This window comes from Eptatretus burgeri, unplaced genomic scaffold (assembly GCF_056783735.1).
Source record: "Eptatretus burgeri isolate ZD-2024b unplaced genomic scaffold, Ebu_testis_v1 Ebu_testis_scaffold_3178, whole genome shotgun sequence".
Taxonomy (NCBI): domain Eukaryota; kingdom Metazoa; phylum Chordata; class Myxini; order Myxiniformes; family Myxinidae; genus Eptatretus; species Eptatretus burgeri.
The window spans coordinates 54,728-82,645 of NW_028225126.1; the positions used below are offsets into that span (position 1 = coordinate 54,728).

General features: G+C 47.4%; 3 protein-coding genes across 20 annotated transcripts in view; 1 reads left to right on the forward strand and 2 right to left on the reverse strand.

The window, feature by feature from the left end:
* Positions 1-11,089, reverse strand: part of LOC147006416 (netrin-3-like) — a 33,199-nt gene extending 22,110 nt beyond the window's left edge. For 2 of the 9 annotated variants that reach the window (XM_085868838.1, XM_085868839.1), the window contains exon 1: positions 10,191-11,088. In XM_085868838.1, the coding sequence (XP_085724964.1) occupies positions 10,191-10,533 (343 nt within the window). In that variant the 5' untranslated portion in view covers positions 10,534-11,088. Of the gene's footprint in view, positions 1-950; positions 1,428-4,761; positions 6,720-8,017; positions 8,213-8,376; positions 10,162-10,190 lie in introns of those variants that run through there. The other 7 variants (XM_085868844.1, XM_085868836.1, XM_085868840.1 and 4 more) reach the window with 7 other exon arrangements.
* Positions 6,719-27,918, forward strand: part of LOC147006417 (uncharacterized) — a 32,923-nt gene continuing 11,723 nt past the window's right edge. The window contains exons 1-8 of one of the 5 annotated variants that reach the window (XM_085868858.1): positions 6,743-6,884; positions 20,841-21,009; positions 22,686-22,820; positions 23,055-23,149; positions 23,426-23,518; positions 23,683-23,806; positions 23,895-23,912; positions 26,961-27,117. In XM_085868858.1, the coding sequence (XP_085724984.1) occupies positions 23,469-23,518; positions 23,683-23,806; positions 23,895-23,912; positions 26,961-27,117 (349 nt within the window). In that variant the 5' untranslated portion in view covers positions 6,743-6,884; positions 20,841-21,009; positions 22,686-22,820; positions 23,055-23,149; positions 23,426-23,468. Of the gene's footprint in view, positions 6,885-20,840; positions 21,010-22,685; positions 22,961-23,054; positions 23,150-23,425; positions 27,118-27,918 lie in introns of those variants that run through there. The other 4 variants (XM_085868860.1, XM_085868859.1, XR_015054855.1 and 1 more) reach the window with 4 other exon arrangements.
* LOC147006418 (uncharacterized) lies at positions 11,244-23,441 on the reverse strand. Of its 6 annotated transcripts, none has more exons than XM_085868832.1 (3): positions 23,347-23,441; positions 19,051-19,388; positions 11,244-16,480 (listed from the first exon to the last, which is right to left on the reverse strand). In XM_085868832.1, the coding sequence occupies exon 3, from the start codon at positions 16,475-16,477 to the stop codon at positions 11,378-11,380; it is 5,100 nt and encodes a 1,699-aa protein (XP_085724958.1). In that variant the 5' UTR covers positions 16,478-16,480; positions 19,051-19,388; positions 23,347-23,441; the 3' UTR covers positions 11,244-11,377. The 6 variants fall into 6 exon arrangements, with proteins under 6 accessions (XP_085724958.1, XP_085724957.1, XP_085724959.1 ...); XM_085868831.1 differs by lacking the exon at positions 23,347-23,441 and adding an exon at positions 23,012-23,148; XM_085868833.1 differs by lacking the exon at positions 23,347-23,441 and adding an exon at positions 19,796-20,447 and having other exon boundaries at positions 19,134-19,388.

Here is a 27,918-nt window from a genome sequence, read left to right on the forward strand (position 1 = left end):
GAGACTCAGATGAGAATTTGTTATCTGCATCGTCCGTGAGCGTCAGCTGCGGCTGTATGGACATGTGGCTCGTTTTCCTGACGCTGATCCTGCTCACCAGATTCTCTCAGTGAGGGAGTCTCGTGAGTGGAGGAGGCCAATGGGCCGACCACGCACCTCGTAGTTGCAGCAGGTTGATCGGCATCTCAAGGAAATGGGGATGGGCTAGGCATCTGCCTGGGGGATGGCCAGACGGAGGCCCCTGGAGTACCGGTGGAAAGTGGATGCAGCGACGCGCTGCTCTGGCGTATGCTCCCACACCTGACCTGACCTGAATGGATTCCACATGAATGAAGATTGGCAAAGTGTGCAATTAACCCGTCAAAGGGATTGTGTAACACTGTTACCACTACCAAGGTACATTTGATTGAATTTGAGTCGTGGAACAACAAGGAACGAGACGTGAAGCGACGCTCGATATGTTGTTCCTGGAATCGGACTCCGCCGACACAGAAAGTAAGGATCCCTTGAACAGGTGAACAACCGACTAGGTTAGTGAAACTACTTCCCACGAGACTCGTCAAATCTTCACCAAAATCGAATCATTTCGCTCCGGAAAACGGAATATCACTTGAACATGACCTTCACAACAACAACAACAACAACAATAACAATAGCCACAACAACCACCGCTTCAGGGAAAGCTTTTCTAGGCCTGAGGCCTCGAACATACTGTGGCCTTCTCAAGGCCCGTGACCGTTATCGGCCGCAACCTCTCGATATATATATATATATATATATATATATATATATATATATAAATATTTAATAATCCTTGTTTTACACTGAAGGGAAAACTGAAATCGAAGACATTGGGGGGTGGAGGCCCCAGGACACGTGTCCCCGTTTCCCTCGGGTGAACGAAGCCCTGACAACGACGTGCCACGAGCACATGGAATGAAGGAACTCACCACGAGCACACACGAACAGCAGCATCAGGTGGAGTGTGAGGGAAAACAATACCCTCTCGTTCAATGACAGTAAAAATCCGAGCCCCATTGTTTGGCAACACGTCCTTGTTCCGGAAGGAGAGAACGACGGGAGCCGAGAACCGGTGAAGAGAACAACGGTGAAGAAACCATTAAAAAACCCCAAACCAACACACAACAAGGAGAAGGAAAACAAATCCACAAACAACACGAGACGGGACAACACCAGGTCGTGGTGGAAGATGAAACTGCGACTCTCCTCATCCCGGGACGCTTTGGTTTCGCTCGCTGTTCCTGATTGGTCAAGGGACGCAACGTGTGTCGTGTGGGCGGAGTTACTCTGGCAAGCTGTGGATCGAAACGATCTGTGATTGGTCAAGATAGTGGAGGCGTTGCGATAACCTCTGACGTATGGTGACGAGGAAAGGCGACACGTTGTGATTGGTTGAAACGTCGAGTCGCGGAAGGAAGGCCTCTCCTCCGATTCACGTGTAACACCAAGATGTCTGTTTAATCACCCTCATCACTTTACTACGTCATCAATAATAATATTATTTTTATTCCCGTTTCACGTTCTCCAGGACAATAACAACAAACCATTGTTAAACCACACACGGTTTTACTTGCTGCTTCCTTACTCGATGCTCAGCATGTTAAAAGATCGAGCCCGGACAAACAGCACGAGGTTGGCAACCATTGTACAGGCTTTCCTCGGGTCTCGCGTCCTCCTGTGTTGAAGTTCCTTGTGCGGGATCTCACGTTATTATCCTGATTATTAAACCAGTTATAATATTTATCACTGAGTCGAAAGCCTCGACCCATCTATCATTGGGGTCTCTCATGTGAACTCGGACCATCAGGGACGAGTGAGGACCCCGTGAACCCGTTTCGAGAATAACGAGGAGGACGTTTGGCCCGTCAAGGCCCGTGTGTTCATCGGCATTGGAAGGACTCGGGTGGGAATGGAACCGCCGACCTGCGGTCGTGTGAACGGACATGTTTAACAGGTGAGTTCAACAAACTCGTCACAACGGGGTCACGTGGTCTCATTACGATAAAACCTTCATGCTTTGTTACGGAGTGTGTGTGTGAGTGTGTATGTGTGTGTTCGTATGTGTGTGAGTGTGTGTATGTTTGTGTATGTATGTGTGTTCGTACGTGTGTGTGTGTGCGTGACTGTATATGTGTGTTTGTGTTGTGTGTGTGTGTGTGTGTGTAACTGTGTTTGTATGTGTGTGTGACTGTGTATGTGTGTTCATGTGTGTGTGACTGCGTGTGTGTGTGTTCATGTGTTTGTGACTGTGTGCATGTATGTGACTGGTTTGTGTGACTGTGTGCGTGTGTGTTTGTGTGTGTGTGTTTGTCAGTGTGTGTGTGCGTGTGCGTGTGTATGTGCGTGTGATTGTGTGTGTGTTTGTAGGTGTGCGTGTGTGTGTGTATGTGTGTGTATGTGCATGTGTGTGCGTGTGTGTGACTGTGTGTATGTGTGTGTGTATGATTGTATCTATGTGTTTGAGTGTGTTTGAGTTTGTGTGTGTGTGTGTGTGTGTTTGTATGTGTGTGTGTGCATGTGTGTGTATGTGTGTATGTGTGTATGTGTTTGTGTGTGTGTGTGTGTTTGCATGTGTGTGTGACTGGGTGTGTTTGACTCGGTGTGTGTGACTGGGTGTGTGCGTGTGTGTGTGCATGTGTGTGTATTTGTAAGTGTGTGTGCGTGTGTGTGTATGTGTGTGCGTGTGTGTGTTCGTATGTGTGTGTGTGTGTTTGTGTTCTTGTGTGTGTAACTGTGTTTGTATGTGTGTGTGACTGTGTGTGTGTGTGTTCATGTGTGTGTGACTGTGGGTGTGTGCTCATGTGTGTGTGACTGTGTGTGTGTGCTCGTGTGTGTAACTGTGTTTGTATGTGTGTGACTGTGTGTGTGTGTGTTCATGTGTGTGTGACTGTATGTGTGTGTGCGTGTGTGTTCGTATGTGTGTGTGTGTGTGTTTGTGTTCTTGTGTGTGTAACTGTGTTTGTATGTGTGTGTGACTGTGTATGTGTGTTCATGTGTATGTGACTGTGTGTGTGTTCATGTGTTTGTGACTGTGTGCATGTGTGTGACTGGGTTGTGTGACTGTGTGTTTGTGTGTGTGTGTGTGTGTGACTGTGTGTATGTGTGTGTGACTGTGTGTATGTGTGTGTGACTGTGTTTGTATGTGTGTGTGTGTGTGACTGGGTGTGTGCGTGTGCATGTGTGTGATTGTAGGTGGGCGTGCGTGTGTGTGTATGCTGGTGTGCGTGCGTGTGTTTGTATGTGTGTGACTGTGTGTGTGATTGTAGGTGTGGGTGCATGTGAGTGTATGTGTGTGTGCGTGTGTGTGTTCGTATGTGTGTGTGACTGGGTGTGTGTGACTGTGTGTGAGTGTGTGTGATTGTAGGTGTGTGTGACTGGGTTGTGTGGGTGCGTGTGTGTGTGTGTGTGTGGGTATGTGTGTGTATGTGTGTATGTGTTTGTGTGTGTGTTTGTATGTGTGTGTGTGACTGGGTGTGTTTGACTGGGTGTGTGTGACTGGGTGTGTGACTGGGTGTGTATGTGTGCATGTGTGTGTGTGTGATTGTAGGTGTATGTGCGTGTGTGTGTGTGTGTGTGTGTGTATGCGTACGCGCTAATATCTCATCTGTGGGTGGGCATGGGCTTCAGGTAGTGGTAAAACGATTTGTCCTTAAACGTTTTTTTCTGCCTCTGCTGACCTTCGTCAGCAGACCTGCTGACCGGACGCATTATTTTCTGGGCTTATACGTCTGTTTTAATTTTCTGTTTTCTCTGCAACCGCTTATCCGATTGACAAAATTTTCACCATTGGTGCGACTACTATGATGTGGAATGTTTCAGTTATAATTATGACGTCATAGGTCACGCAGTGTGGCAGACATGTTGTGAAAACTCTGGACCTCTGTATCTCTGAAACCGCCTCGTGGAAAAAATTGAAACTTGGCTCACAACAAGGACTCTCCATGGGAAATGTGTGATTTTTTGATGATGTCATAGGTGGTGGCTTCGTTTTGACGTCATAATTGCATATGTCAAACGCTTTATTCGAGCAGTCGGGAAATTTTTGAGGGTCATCTTGGGCTAAATTGTATGGGGGAAAAAATGATGACATCATCGATTGCACGGTTCAGAAACCATGTTGTTTTAACATAAAAGCCTTCAAAAATCTTCTCCGAAACAGATGAACGGATCGAGGCGAAATTTTACAGGTATGATCGCCTATCCACGAGGAACAAAAAGGACCTCCACATATGACGTCATAGGTCACATGGTTTGACAGTTATGATTAAAAAGAAAGAATATACCTTTATAAACCAAGATGTCCACAAATAATTAATCGGTCACATGGTGTGGCAGTGATATTGGATTCAACAAAAATCTTTAAAATAATATTTCTCTTAAACTGCTTCATCAATCGATGTCAAATGTCACAATTATGATCCGGTAGTCATGAGAAATACATGTTTTAATTTTCAACCTGATCGGACACATGGTCTCACAGCCAGAATTATTTAATATTTTGAATCTGGATTCAGGGATTTAAATAAAACCTGGTACATGTATTGTAATGTTGTAATAATGTGGGTGGAGGCATATCTGGCGACGTTGCGATGTCCTAGAGTGCCCTTATAGTCTTATCTAATGCATTAATCATTACATCAGTTATAACTGACAATGTTTTGTCCCGCAGGAAGAGGAATCCTTGTTGGTGCTTCAGCAGTTACTGTTGGCCCTGCTTGTCCAGTTTGTAGTATTGCTCACCCTTCGGTGCAGGTGATGAAGAGATCGAGCAGTGATCAGAGACCCAACAGCTCAAACGACGAGCGGATGAGAGACGACCGATTCAGGATGTCAAGGTTGTTTCGAGCTGCTTCCGATGGGGTGCAAGGAGGCGTCACTCCAAGTATCGCTGTTTTTACAATGAACTCGCTGGTGTCAATGCGCATCCGTAACTTTCTGACATCACCTCCAGAACGGAGTGGGGGGAGGATGGATAATTGTTTAAATCAAATGAGAGAATACCTAATGTCAACTCAATCTCAACGGAGACAGAGCAGTGATGTTCCTCCACATTTCTTTGAAACACCAACTCCATCTCAACAATCTCAACAGAGACAGAACAGTGACGTCAATCCATTTTCACGTCAGTCATCACTTCCATCTCAACAATCTCAACAGAGACGGAACAGTGATGTTCCTCCATTTTCACTTCAATCATCAACTCCATCTCAACCGAGAAGGAACAGTGATGTGAATCCATTTTCACTGCAACCATCAACTCCATCTCAACACTCCCAACGGAGACAGAATAGTCAGGTTCCTCGATGTTTCCTTCAAATATAAACTCCATATCAACCAAGACAGAACAGTGACATGAATCCATTTTTATTTCAACCATCAACTCCATCTCAACCAAGACAGAGCAGTGATGTTCCTCCATGTTTCCTTCAAACATCAACTCCACCTCAACAATCTCAACCGAGACAGAACAGTGATGTTGATCAATTTTTACTGCAACCATCAACTCCATCTCAACACTCCCAACGGAGACAGAATAGTCAGGTTCCTCGATGTTTCCTTCAAACATCAACTCCATCTCAACAATCTCAACCAAGACAGAGCAGTGATGTTCCTCCATGTTTCCTTCAAACATCAACTCCACCTCAACAATCTCAACCGAGACAGAACAGTGATGTTGATCAATTTTTACTGCAACCATCAACTCCATCTCAACACTCCCAATGGAGACAGAATCGTCAGGTTCCTCGATGTTTCCTCAAACATAAACTCCATCTCAACAATCTCAACCAAGACAGAGCAGTGATGTTCCTCCATGTTTCCTTCAAACATCAACTCTATCTCAACAATCTCAACCGAGATGAACAGTGATGTTCCTCCGTGTTTCCTTCAAACATCAACTCCATCTCAACACTCCCAACCGAGATGAACAGTGATGTTCCTCCGTGTTTCCTTCAAACATCAACTCCATCTCAACAAACTCCCAGCCTGAGAGGCGGAACCCTATATTCGTCCTCTTCACCCGTCTCACAACCATCACCTGCATCTTCTCGTCGCTCGAGAGGATCATTCTCCCCGAGTCTGTGAAGCACAAGTGCTCATCGAGAACGTCGACGCCCTTCAGAAAATCTAATTTCACCTCCTCAAGGCAAATGGGGTCCACCACGTCGATAAGATCCTCAGTTGGTGGTTTTATCATTGGAATGTGCAGTGTACGTTGTAATGATATAGTTTTCCTTCCTGTGCTGAGATCCTCAATCTTTCATTCCCAACATGTTTCATTCTCTTCAAGTGGGAATTCCTTTTCAGTTTTTGTCTTTCACTCGCAGGATCTGCTCCTGGTTCCCCCCTTTAGTTCGTTGATTTGCCATTCGTTTGTCCTGTATTGTTACAAAGTTCGTTTTTGGAATACAAACAATAAAAGGTTTTTCCGATCTTGAATCCTTTGCTTGGATACATCCTAACATATAAGACCCTTCGCTTCATTGATGGGTAATACCAATCTTTGCGTAATTGCTGACGATTACTTTCACAACACAATCTGAAACACAAACAATCCGTTAAAACGAAACTTTCACGTTTTGTATTTATTTTAAACCGTGGACACGAGATTTGGCGGGAACCAATCAGACACCGCGATCACGTGGTTCTCTGTTACCGGAATAGCTCGCGCTCTTCACTCGGATACCACAGCGTACCGTCCTTCACCCGACACGTCGTGCGGTCCACCATGACCCGAGATCTCGGAGTGAACAGCCCGGGATCCACTAGCGGCTCCGATGGAGGATACGTGGTCGGTCCGGGAGGTTCTCCGGAAGACCGCGGGTCCATGGACGGTTCACCTGAGGACAAGGGGTCCAGACCCGGTACGTGACGTTCACCCTGTACCGAGAACTTGTGTTCCCCGTGCTGATCCGTGCTGTGTACTAACACAGGAACTCATTGATTTAGTGAATGTCACGATGTCTGTCTGGAGTTGAATATTGTGAATGGAAATCCCATCCATGACATGTTACCCTCCCTCTTGTACATGCATGACGTCATTTTATACCTCATCACTTCATTCATCGTTCGAGTCCTCTTTAATCTTGTTTACAACAAATGAGATGAGACTCGATGAGGAGCCTCTGCACCAGCACACCACAATGATCCACGGTGGGGATGGTGTTAGATGGCTCATGATGACCTGTGCTCGGTTTCCGCTCGACCTTGCGCTTTGAATTCAGACCAAAAAGTTCCATTTTCGATTCATCAGACCACAGAATATTTTGACCTCATGGTCTCCAAGTGTTTCACGCGCCTTTTTGCGAATTCCAGACGTGCTGTCATGTGACCTTTTTCTCAGGAGTGGCTTCCATCTGGCCATTCTCCCATGAAGCTTAGATCTGTGAAGTGCTGCAGAGACTTTTGTCCTTCCGGCAGGTTCTCCCATCTCAGACAAGGAACTCTGTAGTTCTTGCACAAGGAACTCTAACTCCCTGACCAAGGTTCTTCTTGCCCAGTTGACCAATGTCCTTACTCCTCCACCCATCCTCACTCCTCCACCCCACCTCGATCCGCATACCTTCTTGCTCCCCATCCCTCCTCGCTCCTCCTCCATCCCCTCCCTCATCTCTCCCTCCCCCACCCTTAATATCCCCATCAGTAAAGCCACGGGTTGCATTTGCTCAGAAAAAAATTAATGAACTGGTCCAATCTGGTTTCAACAAATTAAAGTTCACAAGGAAGTGTTAAAAAAAATGCCAATTAATACAACCATCTGTACTGCTCGAAAAAGTGGTTTCATGGAACAGTGGGTGAGGAGCAAAAATTAAATAAAAACTTAACACGGTAACAGTTCGTGGGAAAGAGTAACTGCTCACTGAGTTAACACGCCCTTGCGGGTTACCATGGACATGATGACCATGTTCTATCAGAGAAAGCATGTCTGCATCGAATGTAGTTATATATTTCATATGTTTACAAAACAAACTACAAGGGCACTCGGTGGAGCGCATACCTCCGCCACGCAATACCTGATCCACGACAACATATCGGGCCAAATACTCCCTGAAATATCATCAGGAAACTCGAAGCGTTCACTTAACACGTAGCTTTGATTCCACCAGCAAGTTTCAACGCGTCGTTCAAAGATTGTCGCGAACAGGTAAAGGTACTGGAGATTCGTGACTGCTCTCTTTAATACAACGGGTAACTGCAGACACAAATAAACGAATAAATCATGACGTGCTTGCAAAGTCACAAAGGTAACGGAACGTAAACAGATCAAAGGTTGAACAGTACAAATCGTGATGGAATGAAATAGTTCGATGATGTGTTTTATAACCATTATTGTGTAAGATAATCATCCATTCAAACCTTGGCAAAAGGAGTCTTCGAGTCTGTGCTTCAGTAGATCGGCCATGAATCGGGTGAGAAGGTTCCCTCTTCGCTATGCGGAACACGATGCAGCATCGGTTGATGACCCTTTTGACGAGGTCATGGGTTTTGATTGATAATAATCCAATAGCCTCCACCCCGTACAGCTGCAAAGGTCGTGTGTCGACCTGGGTGTTGTGCTTCCCGATGGAAGTGTTCGACGATCAGTTTGGAGACGTGACTGTCCGTTGGGAAGGAGTGTCGGGTGACGGACTCCAAGATGAATGTCGGCTCGTCGAAGTCTTCCTCCACTTCGGATAATAATGTTGTCTTCATTCGAGGAATGGACTCAGCTTGAAGAGCGGGCTCCTTTTCATGGTGTTGTCCGTGGTCTTGTCTCTATTATGGTCCGCTTCGAGGCTGGATATTTCTTTGTTGAAAGACTTCATTTGTACGACTTGGGAGAACTTAGCTCTCGTCCATTTTCCCCGGAGGTCCGGCCATCTGGTTTGTCGGTGACATTTGTAGAGAGGACATGAGTTTGTTTGGGTATTTCTGGATCTTATTCAATGAGTGGAAACTGTTGACTCGGAGATATTTCTACAATCTGCTTCGGATGGGGGTCCGGCTGCCAAAGGAACTCTGGTCCTGTGAAGCAAAAGGTTCTTCCGAGCTGGCTGGCTGGTACTGAGCGAGAAACGGTCAACGAACACAAATGCCCCTCTTCGTCCCACCTTGTGGGTTGGCTACAGCATGCGGTACACGTTTTTCACAAACCCGCTGCTCAGACCTGACATTCGATAAACTGATCGGATGGGAATGAAAAACAGGTGTTGAGCCTTGCGAGTTCTGAAGGGTGGTGGTCGAGGGATGGGAAAATGATGGGGGCCGTCATTGGTCACCCGTGCTTTTCACTAACCCCGAGTTTGGCCCTCGTGGACCGTCAAATGGGAGATTGCAGAAGCAAATCCTGATTAAAGCACAAAAAGGACTTCCCACGTGGACAAAATGGAATGTTTTGGGAATGAAAGATCGAAAATGGGCAAATTACCTTGAAGCTCTTGGTGGGGGTTTCAGGGTCCATGGTGGTGTACCTGGAGAGGGTAATGCGAGCCTTTGGTGCTTGGGAAACATGTCCCATGCCCTGATGGGGATGTGGCCCAGTATTAGGGACAACTGGTTTCGGAGTCAGCGGTGGTGGACCAATAGAGGGTGATGTTAACCTTTGCATGCTTGGTGAATGTGGTGATGTTAACCTTTGCGTGCTTGGTGAATGTGGAGATGTTAGCCTCTGTGTGCGAAGTGAACGTATCCCATGAACACTTGGTGAATGCGCTCTGTGCTGGGTCTTTGTGGCCCCGATGACGTTGGTGTATGTTTGTAGGTAAAAAAGATCACCTCTGCGAACTCAAGGATCTTTTCGCCGAGATACCCTCATATTGTTACGAATCTGGCAGCCATTTCACACAACAGCCAGAGTCCCCGCAGTTCAGTTATTTCGATAAGTATGTGTTTGTAGGAGCAGTCCCTATGTTTAATGGGTGATTAAGTGTATGTGTGCTGTGAGATATTTTCTGGTCCGTTTTCTACAACAAAGCCCTCGCTTCACTCATCCTCCCACTCTGCGGGTGAACAAGCACTTCACCCTCCCGGCTTTCACTTCACACCACGGCGCATAACCCACGTGTTCAAGGCTACGAACGTGGGTGGAGCCCCCTCGCCCCAGGGCCGACTCCGCCCTAGCCAGATGGGATGTTCGCCTCGTCTAATGAGGGGAGGACACCAATCACCCGACCAATCCGAGGGCGAGTTACCTGGGCTCTTTGGTCTGCAATAGTCGTCGTCTGCGCCCTTTGCCATTGGCTCTTTGGTCTGCGGTCTTTTTTCGGAGTTCCTCGTGGTGGTGGTGGTCGTGGCAGCCAGGACCGTAGTGCTTGTATCATCGTTCGTGGCAGCCAGGACCGTGGTGCTCGTATCGTTGTTCGTTGAGGCCAGGATCGGGGGCTCGTTGGATTTGGGTTCATGGATTAGAGTCCCACCGTGGTGGATTGGAGTCGGTGAAACTGCACGAGGCGGCCAGGTACCCGGCCAGATTCTGACCCCCAGCTGAACTGTCCTCCTCGGCTGAAGGGCCGAATAAAGACCCACGAGGTCCATTTCTTTTTGAGAGCGTGTGTCTGTCTGTGGCCAGTCTGTAAGTAGAACTGTTTAAGTGATTCCTTTGTACATTTTCCTGCATATTCGTGATTAAGTCTGCTCTGTGTCTTCCTTCCCGATTATTGTAAATAAACCCCAGTTAAATATACCAGCTCGTTGTCTGTCGTTTCTACCATTGACCCAGCACGGTGCGGGCTTGAGAAATAGTGAGGCCGTTTGTGCCGTAAATTGTTCATTTGGTCCGGAAGGCTTTGGTCATCCCCGCTCGGTTACGCCGGAACCGAGTCGGTAACAGCGACTCGGTTTGGACAAAGTCGGCCGAGGGTGTGGCTTCCCCGGTAGTTAGACAGCGTGGGTACTGAGGTAAATTGGAATTAGACAATCAACCCTACCCCACGCCGTCAAAATATTGGTGTCCATGGTCCACAAAGGAACCCGTGACCTTCGGAGTTATCCGAAGGTTACGACCTTTCAATTTCGTTGTTCGGTGGGAGACGGCCCAACTGCTCCATCTCGCGGTCGTCCTCACCACCGAACCCGGCACCACAACAATATGTGGAGGATTGACTGTACGTTTTAGACATAAGTGCGGCGTGATGTGGTGATGATTATGTCAAGGTTGGAGTGCAGTTGCTGGAGTTTTAGCTCAGGCTGGAGTGTGGTATGGTGCTGTTCCTGATTAGCTTGGAGTCTGGTGTGGTGCTGTTCCCAATTAGCTTGGAATGTGGTGTGGTGGTTTTTGGGTTCAGGTCGGAGCATGGTGTGGTGCTGTTCCCGATTAGCTTGGAATGTGGTGTGGTGGTATTTGTGTTCAGGCCGGAGCATGGTGTGGTCCTGTTCCCGATTAATTTGGAGTGCGGTGCGTTGTTGTTCTTGGATTAGCTCGGAGTGCGGTGTGGTCCTGTTCCCGATTAGTTTGGAGTGTGGTGTGGTACTGTTCACGATTAGCTCGGATTGCGGTGTGGTCCTGTTCCCGATTAGTTTGGAGTGTGGTGCGTTGCTGTTCCCGATTAGTTTGGAGTGCGGTGTGGTACTGTTCACGATTAGGTCGGAGTGCGGTGTGGTCCTGTTCCCGATTAGCTTGGAGTCTGCTGTGGTGCTGTTCCCGATTAGCTTGGAATGTGGTGTGGTGGTTTTTGGGTTCAGGTCGGAGCATGGTGTGGTACTGTTCCCGATTAGTTTGGAGTGCGGTGGGGTCCTGTTCCCGATTAGTTTGGAGTGTGGTGCGTTGCTGTTCACGATTAGCTCGGAGTGCGGTGTGGTCCTGTTCCCGATTAGTTTGGAGTGTGGTGCGTTGCTGTTCCCGATTCGTTTGGAGTGCCGTGTGGTACTGTTCACCATTAGCTCGGATTGCAGTGTGGTCCTGTTCCCGATTAGTTTGGAGTGTGGTGCGTTGTTGATCATGATTAGCTCGGAGTGTGGTGTGGTCCCGTTCACGATTAGTTTGGAGTGCGGTGTGGTACTGTTCACGATTAGCTCGGAATGCGGTGTGGTCCTGTTCCCGATTAGTTTGGAGTGTGGTGCGTTGTTGATCACGATTATCTCGGAGTGCGGTGTGGTCCTGTTCCTGATTAGTTTGGAGTGTGGTGCGTTGTTGATCACGATTAGCTCGGAGTGCGGTGTAGTCCTGTTCCCGATTAGTTTGGAGTGCGGTGTGGAAATGTTCACGATTAGCTCGGAGTGCGGTGTGGTCCTGTTCCCGATTAATTTGGAGTGTGGTGCATTGTTGATCACGATTAGCTCGGAGTGCGGTGTGGTCCTGTTCCCGATTCGTTTGGAGTGCAGTGTGGTACTGTTCACGATTAGCTCGGATTGCAGTGTGGTCCTGTTCCCGATTAGTTTGGAGTGTGGTACGTTGTTGATCACGATTAGCTCGGAGTGTGGTGTGGTCCTGTTCCCGATTAGTTTGGAGTGCGGTGTGGTCCTGTTCCCGATTAGTTTGGAGTGTGGTGCGTTGTTGATCACGATTAGCTCGGAATGCGGTGTGGTCCTGTTCCCGATTAGTTTGGAGTGTGGTGTGGTCCTGTTCCCGATTAGTTTGGAGTGTGGTGCGTTGCTGTTCACGATTAGCTCGGAGTGCGGTGTGGTCCTGTTCCCGATTAGTTTGGAGTGTGGTGCGTTGTTGAGCACGATTAGCTCGGAGTGTGGTGTGGTCCTGTTCCCGATTAGTTTGGAGTGTGGTGCGTTGTTGATCACGATTAGCTCGGAGTGCGGTGTAGTCCTGTTCCCGATTAGTTTGGAGTGCGGTGTGGAAATGTTCACGATTAGCTCGGAGTGCGGTGTGGTCCTGTTCCCGATTAATTTGGAGTGTGGTGCATTGTTGATCACGATTAGCTCGGAGTGCGGTGTGGTCCTGTTCCCGATTCGTTTGGAGTGCAGTGTGGTACTGTTCACGATTAGCTCGGATTGCAGTGTGGTCCTGTTCCTGATTAGTTTGGAGTGTGGTGCGTTGTTGATCACGATTAGCTCGGAGTGTGGTGTGGTCCTGTTCCCGATTAGCTCGGAGTGCGGTGTGGTCCTGTTCCCGATTAGTTTGGAGTGTGGTGCGTTGTTGATCACGATTAGCTCGGAATGCGGTGTGGTCCTGTTCCCGATTAGTTTGGAGTGTGGTGCATTGTTGATCACGATTAGCTCGGAGTGTGGTGTGGTCCTGTTCCCGATTAGTTTGGAGTGCGGTGTGGTCCTGTTCCCGATTAGTTTGGAGTGTGGTGCGTTGTTGATCACGATTAGCTCGGAATGCAGTGTGGTCCTGTTCCCGATTAGTTTGGAGTGCGGTGTGGTACTGCTCACGATTAGCTCGGAGTGCGGTGTGGTCCTGTTCCCGATTAGTTTGGAGTGTGGTGGGTTGTTGATCACGATTAGCTCGGAGTGTGGTGTGGTCCTGTTCCTGATTAGTTTGGAGTGTGGTGCGTTGCTGTTCCCGATTAGCTTGGAGTGCGGTGTGGTCCTGTTCCCGATTATTTTGGAGTGTGTTGCGTTGCTGTTCACGATTATTTTGGAGTGTGGTGTGGTCCTTTTCCCGATTATTTTGGAGTGTGGTGCATTGCTGTTCCCGATTAGCACGGAGTGCGGTGTGGTCCTGTTCCCGATTAGTTTGGAGTGTGGTGCGTTGCTGTTCACGATTAGCTTGGAGTGTGGTGTGGTCCTTTTCCCGATTATTTCGGAGTGTGGTGCGTTGCTGTTCACGATTAGCTCGGAGTGCGGTGTGGTCCTGTTCCCGATTAGTTTGGAGTGTGGTGCGTTGCTGTTCACGATTAGCTTGGAGTGTGGTGTGGTCCTTTTCCCGATTATTTCGGAGTGTGGTGCGTTGCTGTTCACGATTAGCTTGGAGTGCGGTGTGGTCCTGTTCCCGATTAGTTTGGAGTGTGGTGCGTTGCTGTTCACGATTAGCTTGGAGTGTGGTGTGATCCTTTTCCCGATTATTTTGGAGTGTGGTGCATTGCTGTTCCCGATTAGCTCGGAGTGCGGTGTGGTCCTGTTCCCGATTAGTTTGGAGTGTGGTGCGTTGCTGTTCACGATTAGCTTGGAGTGTGGTGTGGTCCTTTTCCCGATTATTTCGGAGTGTGGTGCGTTGCTGTTCACGATTAGCTCGGAGTGCGGTGTGGTCCTGTTCCCGATTAGTTTGGAGTGTGGTGTGTTGCTGTTCCCGATTAGCTCGGAGTGCGGTGTGGTCCTGTTCCCGATTAGTTTGGAGTGTGGTGTGTTGCTGTTCACGATTAGCTCGGGTTGCGGTGTGGTCCTGCTCCCGATTAGTTTGGAGTGTGGTGCGTTGCTGTTCCCGATTAGCTTGGAGTGCGGTGTGGTCCTGTTCCCGATTATTTTGGAGTGTGTTGCGTTGCTGTTCACGATTATTTTGGAGTGTGGTGTGGTCCTTTTCCCGATTATTTTGGAGTGTGGTGCATTGCTGTTCCCGATTAGCACGGAGTGCGGTGTGGTCCTGTTCCCGATTAGTTTGGAGTGTGGTGCGTTGCTGTTCACGATTAGCTTGGAGTGTGGTGTGGTCCTTTTCCCGATTATTTCGGAGTGTGGTGCGTTGCTGTTCACGATTAGCTCGGAGTGCGGTGTGGTCCTGTTCCCGATTATTTTGGAGTGTGTTGCGTTGCTGTTCACGATTATTTTGGAGTGTGGTGTGATCCTTTTCCCGATTATTTTGGAGTGTGGTGCATTGCTGTTCCCGATTAGCTCGGAGTGCGGTGTGGTCCTGTTCCCGATTAGTTTGGAGTGTGGTGCGTTGCTGTTCACGATTAGCTTGGAGTGTGGTGTGGTCCTTTTCCCGATTATTTCGGAGTGTGGTGCGTTGCTGTTCACGATTAGCTCGGAGTGCGGTGTGGTCCTGTTCCCGATTAGTTTGGAGTGTGGTGCGTTGCTGTTCACGATTAGCTTGGAGTGTGGTGTGGTCCTTTTCCCGATTATTTCGGAGTGTGGTGCGTTGCTGTTCACGATTAGCTCGGAGTGCGGTGTGGTCCTGTTCCCGATTAGTTTGGAGTGTGGTGTGTTGCTGTTCCCGATTAGCTCGGAGTGCGGTGTGGTCCTGTTCCCGATTAGTTTGGAGTGTGGTGCGTTGCTGTTCACGATTAGCTCGGGTTGCGGTGTGGTCCTGCTCCCGATTAGTTTGGAGTGTGGTGCGTTGCTGTTCCCAAAAAGCTCGGAGTGCGGTGTGGTGCTGTTCCCGATTAGTTTGGAGTGTGGTGCATTGCTGTTCCCAAAAAGCTCGGAGTGCGGTGTAGTCCTGTTCCCGATTAGTTTGGAGTGTGGTCTGTTGCTGTTCACAAAAAGCACGGAGTGTGGTGTGGTCCTGTTCCCGATTAGTTTGGAGTGTGGTGCGTTGCTGTTCCCAAAAAGCTCGGAATGTGGTGTGGTCCTTTTCCCGATTATTTTGGAGTCTGGTGTGTTTCTGTTCCCGATTAGCTCGGAGTGCGGTGTGGTCCTGTTCCCGATTCAGTCGGAGTCTGGTGTGGTCCTGTTCAAGATTAACTCGGAGTCTGGTGTGGTCCTGTTCCCGATTAGCTCGGAGTGCGGTGTGGTCCCGTTCCCAATTTGTTTGGAGTGCGGTGCGTTGCTGTTCCTGATTAGTTTGGAGTGCGGTGTGTTGCTGTTTCCGATTAGTTTGGAGTGCGGTGTCATGCTGTTCCTGATTAGCTCGGTATGTGGTGTGGTCCTGTTCCTGATTATTTTGGTGTGTGGTGTGTTGCTGTTCAACATTAACTCGGAGTCTGGTGTGGTCCTGTTCCTGATTAGCTCGAAGTCTGGTGTGGTCCTGTTCCCGATTAGCTCGAAGTCTGGTATGGTCCTGTTCCCGATTAGCTCGAAGTCTGGTGTGGTCCTGTTCCCGATTAGCTCGGTGTGCGGTGTGGTCCTGTTCCCGATTAGGTCGGTATGCAGTGTGGTGCTGTTCCAAATTAACTCGGGGTGTGGTGTGCTGCTGTTTGTGTTCAGGTATGAGTCCGGTGTGCTGGTGTTCTTGTTCAGATTGCTTTATGATCTGAACAGAATGTTGGAAGAATTTTTTGTATTTCTGTTGAGATTCCTGGAAGAGTCTTTCCATTTTTTGGGTTATCTTCTGACCTCGCAGGAATGCTTCCTTACATTTTTCTTCAGCTTCCTGGTGGAACCTCTTGGCATCCTGACGTTTATGTTGAGAGTATTGACTTTGTTCTGCTCGGAATCCGGCTCGCTGATGAACCGGATCAGGTCGGCCGACTCGGTGATCATTTTGCTGATGTGCGCTCCGTTGTGTGAGAGTGATTTTATTGACCCTGCGGGTAGTATCCAGGGGTTCCACTGCTTGGATTTTATGTTCAGTTCGGAGATCAGATCGGTGAACCAGATCAGCTCGGAGTTCGGATCGCTGATGAACCGGATCAGCCGGGCCAACTCGGGGATCGTTTTGCTGAGATGCGCTCCGGGTGTTGGGTGGTCGACATCTGTGGCCTGCTGGCATCATCACCTGTCATAAAGGACCAAACAATTAAAATGTGTTCTAGAAATGAAAATAATTAAATCCTCAACAAAACTACGATGAGATACAAATCGTTTTCTTTCCTCCATTTTTATAAAACATGTTTCATTAATTTCGTCCTCAGGGTTAATGATGCTTTGAATATTACCCCGCACACACGAAGCGATACATGGCGTGAAGCAATTGGTTCATATCATTCAAAACAGGAAACTTAATGTTTGTAAGGACGTTATAAAGGACACAAACAACAGGCACGAATCGCTAATGTAAGGTGTTGGATCGGGTGGTGTTGAAGACACTGCGGAAAACGGCCGTAAAACTGGAATTAATTTATTTATACGACTTTTACAATCTTTATTTTATTTGAATTGAATTATATACTTCAACAATGGAGAACGCAAATCGTCTGTCATAATACTTCCAGAAACCTCCAGTTTCACACGACTTCAATTTAAATAAAGGTTCAATGGAATGGTGTGAAAGGGTAGTGATTGGAACCGCTGACTAGTAATTGAATAAAGTAATTAATTGTGATATTAGATACGCGTCAGTTGTGTGTCAAGTTAGACGATGTCCACTCGTCCCTTTGTCTGTTTCTGAAATTATCAATCCGTTTAACCCCATCATTACCATTCTAATCTTTGGAATCAGTCTTTTGTTTGTTCTTTGAGCGTTTGTTCGGCCGTGCTGCGCAATTCTACACGGAGAAACACCGTAATGGGGCCATGGCATAGCAGGAGCTGTGCGGAGGGAGGAGAGTTCACTGAGGGGTCGCTCCGCGCACCAGACCAGTCCGCGTCCAATGCTGAGTGAGCGAGGATGGAGCTTGGCTCATCATCAGTGATGTGTGCGCCCAGCCGATAAAGGTGGGGGGCGAGAACGAACAGAGGAGGAGAAACCTGGAAACACCGATCCGGAGGCTGCGTATGGTCACGAACTGCGGAGGCAAAGCCACACACTACCCAGCCGACATCTAGCTTTGGAGCTTCTGCGACCCGTTCCGCCAGACTCTGCATCATGTTTGCCCGCAAATCTCCTCAGTCCCATCATTACCTGCTTTGTCTATCTGTTGTGGTGTGTCTGAGGGCCCATAAGGACATAGCTTATTTTAGAATCTCCCTTTTCGTCATTGGTTAGGGTTTGGGTTAGTAACCAATTATCTTCTTCCCGATGCATATGCCCACATCGTGAAAAATAAATAATGACCTCGGACAAACACCTTTTATATTGACATGGGTTTAAGTCCTGCTTGAGAGAACGTCCAACCAATCAATGTTGGTGGAACAAACTGTCCAACCAATGGGTGGAAATGAATGTAACAAAGACAGACAGACGAACAAGCGTAGTATTATGTCGAGTGATATGGATTCTTGAAAATTCCTTCCAGTGAACATTGATTGTTCATGAATTAAACTGACTTGATCTGCATTTCATTCTGATCGTGGTGGTCCTCAATGGTGATTGAGGGAAGAGCCCGTGGAAGGATTAATTGGTAGCGGTGAGTCAACACCGCACACCGGTTCGCGTCATAGGTCAGGCTCGCTCGGCCTTATTTGAATACGACGAGCGACCCCTCATCGGTGTAACGATGGGTCGATTTTGATTTCCATTCCGCATGGTATCGTGGCTTTCAGACATGTTATCTGTTGGGGAGACCCCCGAAGCGATGGACCGTTCAAACTGGGCAACCGGTTGAGTGGTATTTCAACAATAGTTTCGTCAAAGCGAAATTGTGGAGAACGCAACTGACGATCAAATTATAATTGGTGACCAAGGCAACCAGAAGCAGGAGGGTTCCCACTGCACTGATGCCACTGTGGCCTGGCCGACATAGAATTAGAGGGATCTTTAGAGGGTGTGGTGGTGTGACCCTCACTACCCAGTACCCCCAGAACTCCCTCCCCCCTCCACCCCCCTCAGGTTTGCCCAGTGCCACCCATCTTTCAAGTAGTGGGATGTGGCAGCCCTGTATCACCACCGGATAGTCTCGATATGATGGCGATGATGGCCCAGATAATGGCCAAACTGAGGGCGAGGGGTGGGGGGAAACTAAGAGGGGGAGAGGTGGGAAGAAACTGAGAGGGAGAGGTGGGGGAAGGAGGAGAGGCTGAGAGGGGGTGGGGCAAGGGGGAACGGTGCCACATATAAAGAGAGCCTGGCCATCGATTGTTGTCCGCATGGAGTGCTGTGATTGGTCGATCGCAGTCACGTGGTTTCAAAGCACCATGTTTCCCCACATTTGAACAGCTTTGACTGTGCTCAAGGAATACAAGGAAGGCTGTCTCTCTCACCCATTTCTCAGACATAGGAATGAAACTCTTCATCACTGGAGAGCACTACTTCATGTCGAACGCCAAGACCACCGTCGTTTAACTAGAGTCAGCGCTCGAACGCCAGACATCCCATCCATGACATCATGAGCCCTATCTAACCGGTCGTCATCACGTGAGGTCATTCATCCCACCTACGATGTCCCGCAAACGTGAATACTATGAAGATTTTTTTCGTTCATTCATTCTCTTCATTTCAATGCAGGAAATGTACTGAAAATATATCACCTTTGGATGTAATTCAAAGGGTGGAGACAACGTCTCCAAGTTTTCATGACGTCACCAAGTTTTATTAGTGAGTGCTGAATTACAGAGAATCTGCAGCGATGAACGTGTGTGGACGAGTATGTACGTCGGCTCCATCTCTCTTGTACTGCGTGTTCAATGGGATCGCGGCTCGCTGGGGAGTAGCAACATGGCGCCTCTCGTTCTCCATCTGGGGAGTAGCAACATGGCGCCTCTCATTCTCCATCTGGGGAGTAGCAACATGGCACCTCTCGTTCTCCATCTGGGGAGTAGCAACATGGCGCCTCTCGTTCAGTTGGCCAGACTCTTTGAAGACGGCACTGAGGGGGTGTGGAAAAGGGGAAATCTGAGAGGGTTACGAAAAGCTTTTAAAGTGACAAGAAATACGTTCATTCAAGATTCTGCACAGAGGTGTTGAGAAAAGGAAGGAATAAAGAATGACTGAAGGAAGGATATGCAGGCAGTCGTTCCCTCCGTCTTTCCTTTTATTTTTTTTGTTGTTTGAACCGAAGAGCCGAAGGAAGATAAATAAAGATAAAGACGAGGAATGTGAAAGTATAACACTTGGGAGAAAGAAATCGTGACGAGGCACGGCACAGACAGGATTTGCATGTCGACTAGTTTAGGCCTGAGACTCATTGAGACCGCTTGGAACGAGTTTCATGATCTTATTAACCAGGACGAAGTGAAACGGGAATTTAAAAAATATTATCTTTTCATTTATTACCTTCACCCGGACCGACTCGATCGCCCCCACTTGACTGTCTCGTTCAATCCGGTCAGAAGTCCTCCCACTTCCGGCCGCGACACTGATGACGAATGAATGAATAAATCAATGAATGAATAAATGAAATGAATAAATCTCGGCTTCCACTGGACGAAATCGGTTGTAAATTTCGGAAGGAAATCCTTTGTACGTCGAGGTGATATGTTCATAATTTCATCAACGTCCATTTCCTCATCTTGAGTTTTTATTAAGGAAAACCCTCGAAATTTACATCCACGTCCGTCAGTCTGTCCGTCCGTCAACCCTCGAAATTCACGTCCGCGTCTGTCAGTCTGTCCGTCCATCCGAAATGTGTCGACGGCTCATATCTCGAAGGCTGTACGTCGAAACGAGCTGAAACTTGGAATATACATCGGACAGCACGTCCAATTAACGGCTTTCAAAACAAATTGCACCGAAATGTCGTTTTGGCTTTTGTGCTAATTTTTTCTCATCGTCAACTTTCCACGCATCACACACAAAATGTCAGAAACATCATGCGATTCTTCTTGGTTTCCACTCGGGGGCAGCACTCGCTATCATTGATGGATATGCATTGGTAGATCAATTTATCTTGCATCAATTTTGTCGTCTACAATTGTACGTACTCATTACCCTGTGCTTGCGAAGTGAAAAGCAGGGTTAAGTGATCAGTAGCGTACGTACGTACGTCATACGTATGTATCTGCATTTTGTTGAGATTAAAACCGTTCAGCGGAGGAAATTGAAACTGTACCACATGTTACATGGCAATGTGATACAGCGGTCACTCTTTTGAGGTCAACGTAGGCCAAAGGTCATCATCGGGCAATTTTCTAAAAATCCTCAATTTTCATCCGAAGGTCGAGAAATTTGTTGAGGATTTGCACATCAAGTCACTGAATTCAACCATCAAAGATCGTGAAATGTGATAATACTTTAAATAAAAGGAATAATTAAATTAGTTTGTGTAAGGATATTGCGTTGCTGCATTGACTGATTGTCTGGACACAACTTTGGGTTGTAGGTCCATTGATGTTGAGTAAGCTGCTGATGTGGACTGGGGTTGTGGACCCATCGTTTGGAGAGGTTCTGGGCTGAAAGGATCGAAACCTCGATGAGGAACGGTGCCCAAATGATGATCCGGGCTGTTGGGAAACCATTCATTTGCTTTCAGGTTCAGGTTCCTACTTCAGGTAAGGGAACCATGTTTTGAGGTTAACATCATTTACAACAATCCTTTAAATTATATTATATTTCAAGAATTGCCGACGATACTGTACAATTGATTGTGTATGTGTGTGTGTGTGTGTGTGTGTGTGTGTGTGTGTGTGTGTGTGTGTGTGTGTGTGTGTGTGTGTGTGTGTGTGTGTGTGTGTGTGGTGTTTATATAAGTGCGTTTGCATGTACTGCCTTCCCCCCATGCTTCCTTCCCCTCCCAGCCCCTCATGCTGCCTTCACCCCCACTTGTGCTGCCTTCCCTTCCCCTCACACCACCTTTCCTTTCCCCTCATGCTGCCTTTTCTTCCAATCACGCTGCCTTTCCTCCCCTTCCCCTCACCCTTACCTCCTCCCAAGCACCCTCCCCTCTGTATCCCCAATGGACATCTCCGGGCAGTCTGCGCGTGCTGTATTAACATGCTGTTTTAACGTACCCCATTTCGTTCAACCCCAAACTACACCCTCACCCTCTTCTCCACAAGTCCCACTACCAAACGAAAGCGGTGAACCCTCCCTTCACATTTACCTTCTCCCAAAGCACCACCCCTCCCCACTTCCCTTCTCCCCCCCCCTTTCATATCTCTCTCTCTCTCTCTCTCTCTCTCTCTCTCTCTCTCTCTCTCTCTCTCTCTCTCTCTCTCTCTCTCTCTCTCTCTCTCTCTCTCTCCAAAAGGACCATTCCACAAACACTTCCATCTACTTTCTCAACATCCGTCTCAAAGAGGTTCAGTCACTCAAACTCTTGGGTCTCACTCTCTGCCATGATCTTTCCTGGGAAACCCCAATTTCCAACATGGCCTCCAAAGCCAGTTGCCGACTGAGAATCCTCCATTGTGCAAAGTCCTTCCTCGGCACACCTGAGCTCCTATCCCCCTTCAAGGCCTTCATCCGCAGCTTGATGGAGTCCCGCTCTCCCCTCTGAGCTTCCTCACATCTTGCTGAGCTTCACGTCATGGAAACCAAGGCTTTCAAGATCATTGGAATCTCCCACAATGAAGCTGAGTCTCTGGACCTCTCACTTCGCCATTGCCAGGTCGGTGGTCTCTCTGTCTTCTTCCACCTCATATCTGGTGTTGCACCCGCTGCCCTCTCCGTGTTTTGCCCCCCACCACCTCAGGTATCTGCAGGGCACACGTGGTCCACCAGCAACCAGTAATCCCCTCCTAGTGAAACTGCCTTCAATCCAGACCGACTGATCACCTCCACTCATTTATTCCTCTCTTTTCCCACCTGTGGAACCACCTACCATCCTCCCTTAAATCTCATTCTTCCCTCCAGATCTTCAAGACACCTGTACAGCACCATCTTAAGTCAACCCCCATCAAAAATCATGATATTCTCTGACACCTGTTGAACCATCCCACACCCCTCCCAAAATGTTGTCCGTCCTGTCTCCATATTGTCCCTCACCCCTCGTCGTTACCTGCATATCCCTTGTTTGTCCATCTCCATCTCCCTTCTCCCTCCGCTCTGCAGTGAGTGTTTCCCCCTTCCTCCTGCTTTTTTCCCTTTGCTATGTTTCTCATCTGTTTTCGGTCCTCGCTCTTCCATGAGCCTCGACCGTGTATATAAGTCAATATAACACGGAGATTCCGTCTTCAAAACCTCATTTATCTTTTCCCTCCGATTGTTTGCTTCCTTTTTCCCTCAGTGTCCATCGACGAGGAGATCAGATCCTGTCTCCATGACGAAACACACACACGTTCTGTGGAGGAATCGATCCTTTCATCAGTATCTGTGAGGGAAGAGCTCCCGGAGGGATGACCGGGTGCAAGGGACGGGGAGGGTGAGTTCCCAATTTCTGTGACGTCACGTCTTCGCACTCATTTATCCTGAGGTAATATCGGCGATCGATAAATCACCTCGTTTGTTTCATCCATCGTTTTTTTAACACTCGGTTTCTTCAGAAAACGATAAAAGCTGCAGGTTTGACTCTTTATAACCGATGATTACAATGTTGAACGGAATCGATTTTACCTCACGAAGAGATTTTACCTCAGTTGTCGTGCCTGTGTGACAGGAAATGCCGGTGGTTTGAACGTGAAGTCGACGCGCTTCCTGTGGAGAACGACGGAGTTTTACACATAATATTTACGGTTATATAAATAAATACAGGTAAGGTCACGTGTGTGTGTGTGTGTGTGTGTGTGTGTGTGTGTGTGTGTGTGTGTGTGTGTGTGTGTGCGTGCGTGCGTGCGTGTGTGTGTGTGTGTGTGTGTGTGTGTGTGTGTGTGTGTGTGTGTGTGTGTGTGTGTGGGGAGGTGTATAATTATATATTTTATATAACATCACCACATTTCTCCCCTCCTCACCCCTTTGTGTTTGGATCATGGCGTCGATAAAGACCGTTTCGAATCGTCAAAGGTTTATTAACTTGCCGTGACGTCCCAGGTCCAGACACGAGACCAGATGAGCGAGTTAAGAAAGCAAGGCAATGACAACGGACGATGTGACGACACCTGCAGCTCGTTACTTGGAGACGAGGTGAGGAATGGTCGAATGATGACGTCCACCACACGTCCCTTGAGTTTATTAAATAACAAATCATTTTTGTCTCCCCGTCTCTCATCAAATTGTGTGACGCGATGTATGTAATTAAATAAATGCCTGCACACATTTCGTTTCCATGGATACCTCCTCAATGGGAGACGAAGACAAAGGAAGTTCATTCCGACCCAATTCAAGGCTCTTCGAGGATACCTCGGACACAAGGACTCGCCCGATGCTCTCGGAGCCCAAAGGTCGCTCTCGATAAGTACCTGCAACGAGGAGGTTCGAATCCCGTAGCCGTTCTCGCCGAGAAGTCATATGACCTCGATGATGAAAGTTCACCATTCACCACGATCCTGGTCCTTTGCAGACATGCTCTGACAGCCGGGTACGTCCACCTACCTGCACCTGGCGATGATGATCATTTGGGTTGTGATCTCCTTTAGGTGGAACGCAGTCCTCTCAAGGGTCAACGCATCTCCTCCTTCCATTGGGATCTCCTTTCGAGGAACGAGTTATTGATGTTGGTGTTGTAGAAATGACCCGAGTGGGGTAAAACTGTTTCATATGACGTCATTTGTTTAACTAGTGTGGGCCCGTAGGTGCATGCCAGTATGTGCAGCTTCGTTCCTTCGCTCTCGTAAACGACGACTGAATTGGGGCATTGTTTCAATTAGATCGAACCAACCGTATCATAAATGGCCATAACTTGGGAAACACCTTGGAAACATACTCAGGTCCCCAGCGTCAATTGTGACGTCATATCAAACGAAGAAGAAGAAGAATTGTGACGCCCCCTCTCTCTCCCCCCAAGTCTCGCCCCTCCTCTCTCCCCCCTCCTCTCTCGCCCCCACTCTCACACCCCCTCTCCCGTACCCCTCTCTTGCCACCTCCTCTCTACCCCTCTTTTGAATTGCGACGCCCCCTCTCTCTCACTCCCTCCTCTCTCACCCCCTCTCTTGCCCCCCTCTCTCCCCCTCCTCTCTCGCCCCTCTTCTCTCTCCCTCCCCTCTCTCACCCTCCTCTCTCGCCCCCTCTCTTGCCCCTCTCTCCCCCCTCCTCTCTTCCCCCTCCTCTCTCGCCCCTCTCTCTGTAAATGTATTCACAAATGTCTACCAAGCACAACAATTAATTCAAACCTTGGGAAATAAACAGCTTTCAAACCTTTGGAAACAGTTGAAACGGATGAAGAACGATATCAAACATTGAAAATGCACATGCTCAAGTCCCCAGCGTTGATTGTGACGTCATACCAAACGAATAAGAAGAATTGTGACATCAATCGTGCAAAAATAAATAAATATACATTAATTGTGACGTCATAGCACTGTGTCCTGTCATTGATTGACAGACGTTATTGGTCATTATTGGTTGACAGACAATATATAGGTCGTTATTGGTTGACAGACATTGGTCATTGTATCGCGTTATTATTTTTATTTCTGCCAATTATTGTGCTATTATTATAAATACTCGTACGTGCCCGTAAAAAAAAAAATTAATAGCGAACGCAGTGAGCTTCATACTTAACGCGTGCACGTGAGAGAATAGGAAACAACAACACAATAGCCCTGGCTATTGTGAATCCGTGTCGTTAGCTATGACCTTTTGCTTCCGGTTGTTGTTAAACGCTGTGCGGTGTATAAACACGATTGGGTTTTATTTCTATCTTGTGAATATTACTTAACACGTGCACATGAGATAATAGGAAACAACAAAAACAACACAATACCCTGCCAATTGTGAATCCGTGTCGTTGGCTCTGACCATTTTGCTTCCGTTTTTTTTTTGCTCCTGTTTTTTTTTTTGTTTCCGGTTTTTGTCATGGGGAATGATGCATGCCGGGAGATCATGACCGGAAGTGTTTATATATTTATTCAAATTTTTTTCCCCAAAGTTAATTTTATACTTCCAAAAGTGATTTCTTTCATGACAGGAAGTGTTTATTTAGTATTTAACATCACCGGGAGTGATTTTGAAACTCTTTCCGGAACTTTTAATTTCTTTTATTCTTGACCAGAAGTGATCGTTTATTTATTTATTTATTTATTCAATTATTTTTTCCCAAAGTTAATTTTAATAAAGTTATCTCCCACATCATCAAAAAATATTTTTTAATCGTGATTTACATTATTTGATCGCTGATCCCGAATCCATGCCGAAGTAACCGGAAATTGCGTCAAAATCATCAGCTGTGCGGTGCTTACATATACCACGGTCTAGTTGGCAAGTATACAGTTGTGAACAAGTTTTATGTAAAGTCAGAAGCGAATGTAAAAAGAATTCGACATTCGATTCTTGGCTTTACCTATTCCATGTTAAATAAATATTCAAACCACGAGCAAGAAACAACAACCACACAGGCCGTTTCTTCGCTCTCGCGTGCCCGTACGTGCGTGGCAGGGAAGTTCGCATATTATTCGCATTTACGATTATTCGCAATTTAGTTTTAATGCCCAAATATTCAATTAGCGCCAACGTATTTTGCCTTTTCGCAATGTCATCGCAAGGAAGAAGAGAAGAGAGAGAAAAAAAATTACTTCCTGGTTCGGAGCACACCAGCTCACTCTGATGTTACTGAAATTTATGCACCGTCTAATATGAAAACGATCATAACTTGGGGCATTGTGTTTATCTATAAATGCGCATAAGAAATCGAGAAATGATTAGAATACACGAAGTCATCACTCTCCGGAAGCCCGTACGTTGTAACCCGTAATGGGGAGCGCGACTGAGCTTCCCTTTCCCTTCCCCATCGACCACGCCCACGCAACGTGTCTTGTCATTGGTTTGGTAAATAAATGGCCATAACTTGGGAGGCACTCGTCCGATTAATATCAAACCTTGAAAAGGCACATCCTCAGGTCCCCAGCAATATACCTGGCAAGTTTCAATTAGATCGGACCAGTGGTTGTCAAGAAACAGCGGTCACACACACACACACACACACGCACACGCACACACACATTGCTGGAATTATAGATAGATGCTGTTATCATAATTCTGAGATATCTTGGGGGAAAAAATGGCATGATAAGGTGGAACGACACTTCAGCTGCGATTTATACACCTTTCCAACACTGAAAAAAGCAATAAAATGGCCGTAACTTGGGAACCGCTCGTCCGATTAATATCAAACCTTGAAAAGGCACATCCGCAGGTCCCCGGCAATATTCCTGGCAAGTTTCAATCAGATCGGACCGGCGGTTGTCGAGAAACGGCGGTCGCAGACAGACAGACAGACACACACACAGATTGCTGGAATTATAGATAGATTTCTTCGTGCAGTATTTGTTTAGTGAAAGCGTGACGTACTCGTCATTAAATAGATGTGTTGCATATGTAATAAAAAGACGTGTTGTCTGTTTCTGCAATCACCAAACCTTTGGCTGTGTTCTTTTCCCCCCTAAGTCTGTTCTTTATGTTCTCTTTAAAGTGCACACCAGCCTTGCAGAGCGAGTGTTGGCGGGAGATTGAGATGGGCATCGTTAACGACGAGTTGTACGAGGCCACAATGTTCTTCCTCAACGAAGACAGCCGACTGATGGACTTGGAAGAAATGGATCCAGTGCCGAAGGAGAACGTGAAAACATGTGTGTAATTTGCAAACGGGTGTGATGTGTAAACTTGATCCAATAATGTGATGGCGATGATGATGGCAACAACGACGACGAGTTGGTGGAGATGATGGTGTTTGGGTGGGTTTGAGGGGGTTATTGTTTGTTAATTATGTGAATAAATGTGGGAAATAGTTCGCCAACCCACAATTATTTGGGGGATTTGACCACGATCCACGAACCTTTCCTCAACAAATCCATGGTGATCGAGCAAATCCACGAAGGGGAAACCATTGAACGGCAAGGCCCTCCCGGACTTCAATTTAAAATAAAATAATGATTTTTGTTGTTTTTTTTTGTCTACCTTGTCGAGGTTCGAATGAGACGCACAACGCACAGCAAGGGGGGCATGAGACAAGAGGGGTGGGAGAGGGAAGGACAAAACAGTGGGGAGCAGAGACATAAGAGATCTGTGGAAGGGAGAGGGATGGGGTGGGGAACATGGGGAATACAAGATGGATACCACAGGGACTTTCAGGAAGGAAAGCAGGGAATTTGAAGGAGGTGGGTTTGGGGTGGATTAACGGGGGTAGAAAAGATCAAGATTTTTGATGGGGGAAGACATGAGATGGTGGTGAACAGCTGTTTTGAAAACCTGGAGGGAAAAGAGTGAGGGAGTTTTTTCCAAAGGCAGGAAAAAGAGGAATTAAAGAGTGAAGGTGAGCAGTGATTAGTGATTTTGGTAGTTTTACCAGAAGGGGGTTGTTGGTGGACCTTGAGCGCCCTGTGGAAATGTGGGGACAAATCGCAGAGAGAGCGAGGTTGGAGAGGAGACGG